Here is a 2,652-nt window from a genome sequence, read left to right as displayed (position 1 = left end):
ATCATCTTATGAAATTACGTACATACTTTTATATATATAAATTTTCTTCATTTCCAAATAAAGCTAAGTGCCAGAATTATTAAAGGTGAATCATCAGAACAATAGTTATTTCAAAATTTTAGAGACATGAAAATAATGGGGCCAAAAAATCCCATTTGATATGGCAATTTTTTTGTTTGTTTGTTCATGTGTACAGTAAAAACTATCCTAATTTCTAAGTTACAGAATACAAGAGCACTGTCCTGGTTGTGAACATAAACATCACCGTCAGATGGAGGTGAGAGATATTTTAGGTACACAAGTAAGAATTCAGATCACTGTAGACAGCATATCCTCAAGTGTCAGAGCTAGGAAAGAAAAGCTTAAATAATGAGTCATGCCCACAGTTATCCTGATCCTACTAAAAAAAGGACAGTGTGACTGACCCTAATGCTGAAAATCCAAAACATCAAGAATCTGCTTTAGCCATAAAAAAGGATGAGGAACCAGTGACTTGTCATACATTTGTTTCAAATTTTTCCTTTAGAGAAAATGAATAGCCAATATATGCGCCATGAAGTGCGGGGTTGTGAAACCAGCGACCTGAGGAACTTCTGGGAAAAAACCATTGAACAGCAAACTCAGTATCTGCAAAATGAAAAAGAACGTCAGCGAAGAAGCGCTCTGACAAAGTGGGTAATCTGCATCCAGAAAGCTTACTTGAGTTTGCATTGTAATTATTTTTCTTTAAAAGCTAATACCAATACTTAAGTCATGCAATGAAATCTGAAAGTAATTTAGATTTATAGAAAATAATAAAACTTCCCAAATTAGGATGTAATGTTAACGTGTTTAAGCTATGACTTCATAGGCTAGGAGAATAATTCACTCTGGTTCCACAACGAGTCCAAAGCATAGAACTTTCTGAAATTACCAGGACAATATTTAACAGTGCAGACTAGTCTTGAACATAAAGACTTCTGTCCAGAGCAAAGTTGGCACGGATGTGTACCTGGCCCATATTCTTACTCCGTAGCCTTCCTTTCATGAGCAAATAGTTTGAATTATTTCAGATTGTTTAATTTGTGTGTGGTAAATCCAATATAAAACAGATGACCCAAGCATACTAACTGAGGCAACCACCATTCATATCCATATCTACCTTATTCAGTTACATTCCCCTTGATCAGTCACTGCAAGAAAGAGCAGTCTGCAGCAAGATCAGCTCAGTTTTACTTCACATCAACTCTCCATTAGTTGAAGGAATATGCAAAGATATATACTTTTGGTATTTATTATATTTTGTCTTGAGGTCATCTAGTGAGAAAGCAATTTCCCAAAGCCTTCCTCATAGCTCTCTTTGCACTGATACTTGAAAAATTAAGAGCAAGGACAGCCTTACATTACTAACCCTGATGAAGGAACACTAGAATTAGTCTCCATCATGTTTTATCCATTTGTGACTAACCTAATCTCAATGTTGCAACTCCTCAACTGGGAAATTCCTCTCTTTTCTATTTGAGTAAGTCTTTCTATGGTACCTAGATACTATCAAAAAGAAAATAAAGGGCTGCATGTTACTGAAAGTGACCTGTTACACACCTAACAGAAGCTTCAAGATGTGCAGTGTCTCCAAGCTGAGCAAGACAGAGGAGGGAGGCTGGGGAAGTGCAGGGTGATGTGACCCTGGGAGGGTGGCTGGGGAAGTGCACGGTGATGTGACCCAGCAGGTGGCAGCAGGCAATCTCCAGTGCAGGTGACAAATCACTCTGGCAAACAGGCACTCGAGAGAGGGCACACTGGAGATGGAGATGAACCACAAAGCACAGGTGATCCCTCACTGTGATTTAAGAGCTTGTCCTGAAGTACCATCCAGCAAAGAGCTCTAAAGCGTCAGGAAATTTGCATGACAATTGGGAAAGAGCACCAAAGAATATAATCAGTGGAAAAGATATCAGTGGAAGAGTATAAATCCATTCTGTGTAAAATTATTGGGACAAGCTGATCCATATTTCTGTCCCTAGGCTCAGAAATGAATGGATGGAGAGGCTGGAAAAACGGATAAAGATGTTGAGGACCCAGTCTGAAGACTCATCCAGCTGAAGAGCCCACACTCACTACACATTTGGGGGAAAATAAATCTGTTTTGTAGGAAAGCGTGATGTAAAAGCTGAAGTCAGTTTTACTCTGTAGCTTAAATGAGCTATAATTAATTAGCTGTCATTGTTTGAAGTTTCATATGTGAAATGTCAATTGTTGCTTTCAAGATTATGCATCTGTCCCTTCATTTGATAAATGGAGAATGTAGCACTCTGAAGTATTTAACCCTAATCAATCATGGTTCACTGAGATGTAGATGCTTGAGAAAAGAATTCAGTTACACAGTTGAGTTCTGCAAAAGCATTTCCTCAATATTTTAGGTTTCTGTATGGACTGACTATAATATAATGAACTTAGATGGTTTAATGAATAGTAGAGATTTTAATTTTTAACACAACACAGCCCAGTGCCAACTATGGAATATAGGACATGCACAATGCCACCACATCCCACTAGTGAAGCCCAAACTGGTGGGAGCTACAGATCCTAGCTGCCACATTAAAGTCACCTGTTAACTTGTTACCATATATGTATTGATAAACAGCCTCCATGAGACAGCTACAAGAGCTGCCT

General features: G+C 38.3%; 1 protein-coding gene across 1 annotated transcript; it reads left to right on the top strand.

The window, feature by feature from the left end:
- Positions 1-531: 531 nt before the first annotated feature.
- Positions 532-2,082, top strand: LOC311165439 (protein FAM240B-like; the record flags this gene model as incomplete). Its single annotated transcript, XM_084225406.1, has 2 exons — positions 532-671; positions 2,004-2,082. 2 exons carry the CDS (start codon positions 532-534, stop codon positions 2,080-2,082), a joined length of 219 nt encoding a protein of 72 aa, XP_084081532.1.
- Positions 2,083-2,652: the final 570 nt, after the last annotated feature.

This window comes from Fringilla coelebs (assembly GCF_963513975.1).
Source record: "Fringilla coelebs genome assembly, chromosome: Z".
Taxonomy (NCBI): domain Eukaryota; kingdom Metazoa; phylum Chordata; class Aves; order Passeriformes; family Fringillidae; genus Fringilla; species Fringilla coelebs.
The sequence above is the reverse complement of the archived record's forward strand: the minus strand, read 5'-3'. Positions and strand labels throughout refer to the sequence as shown.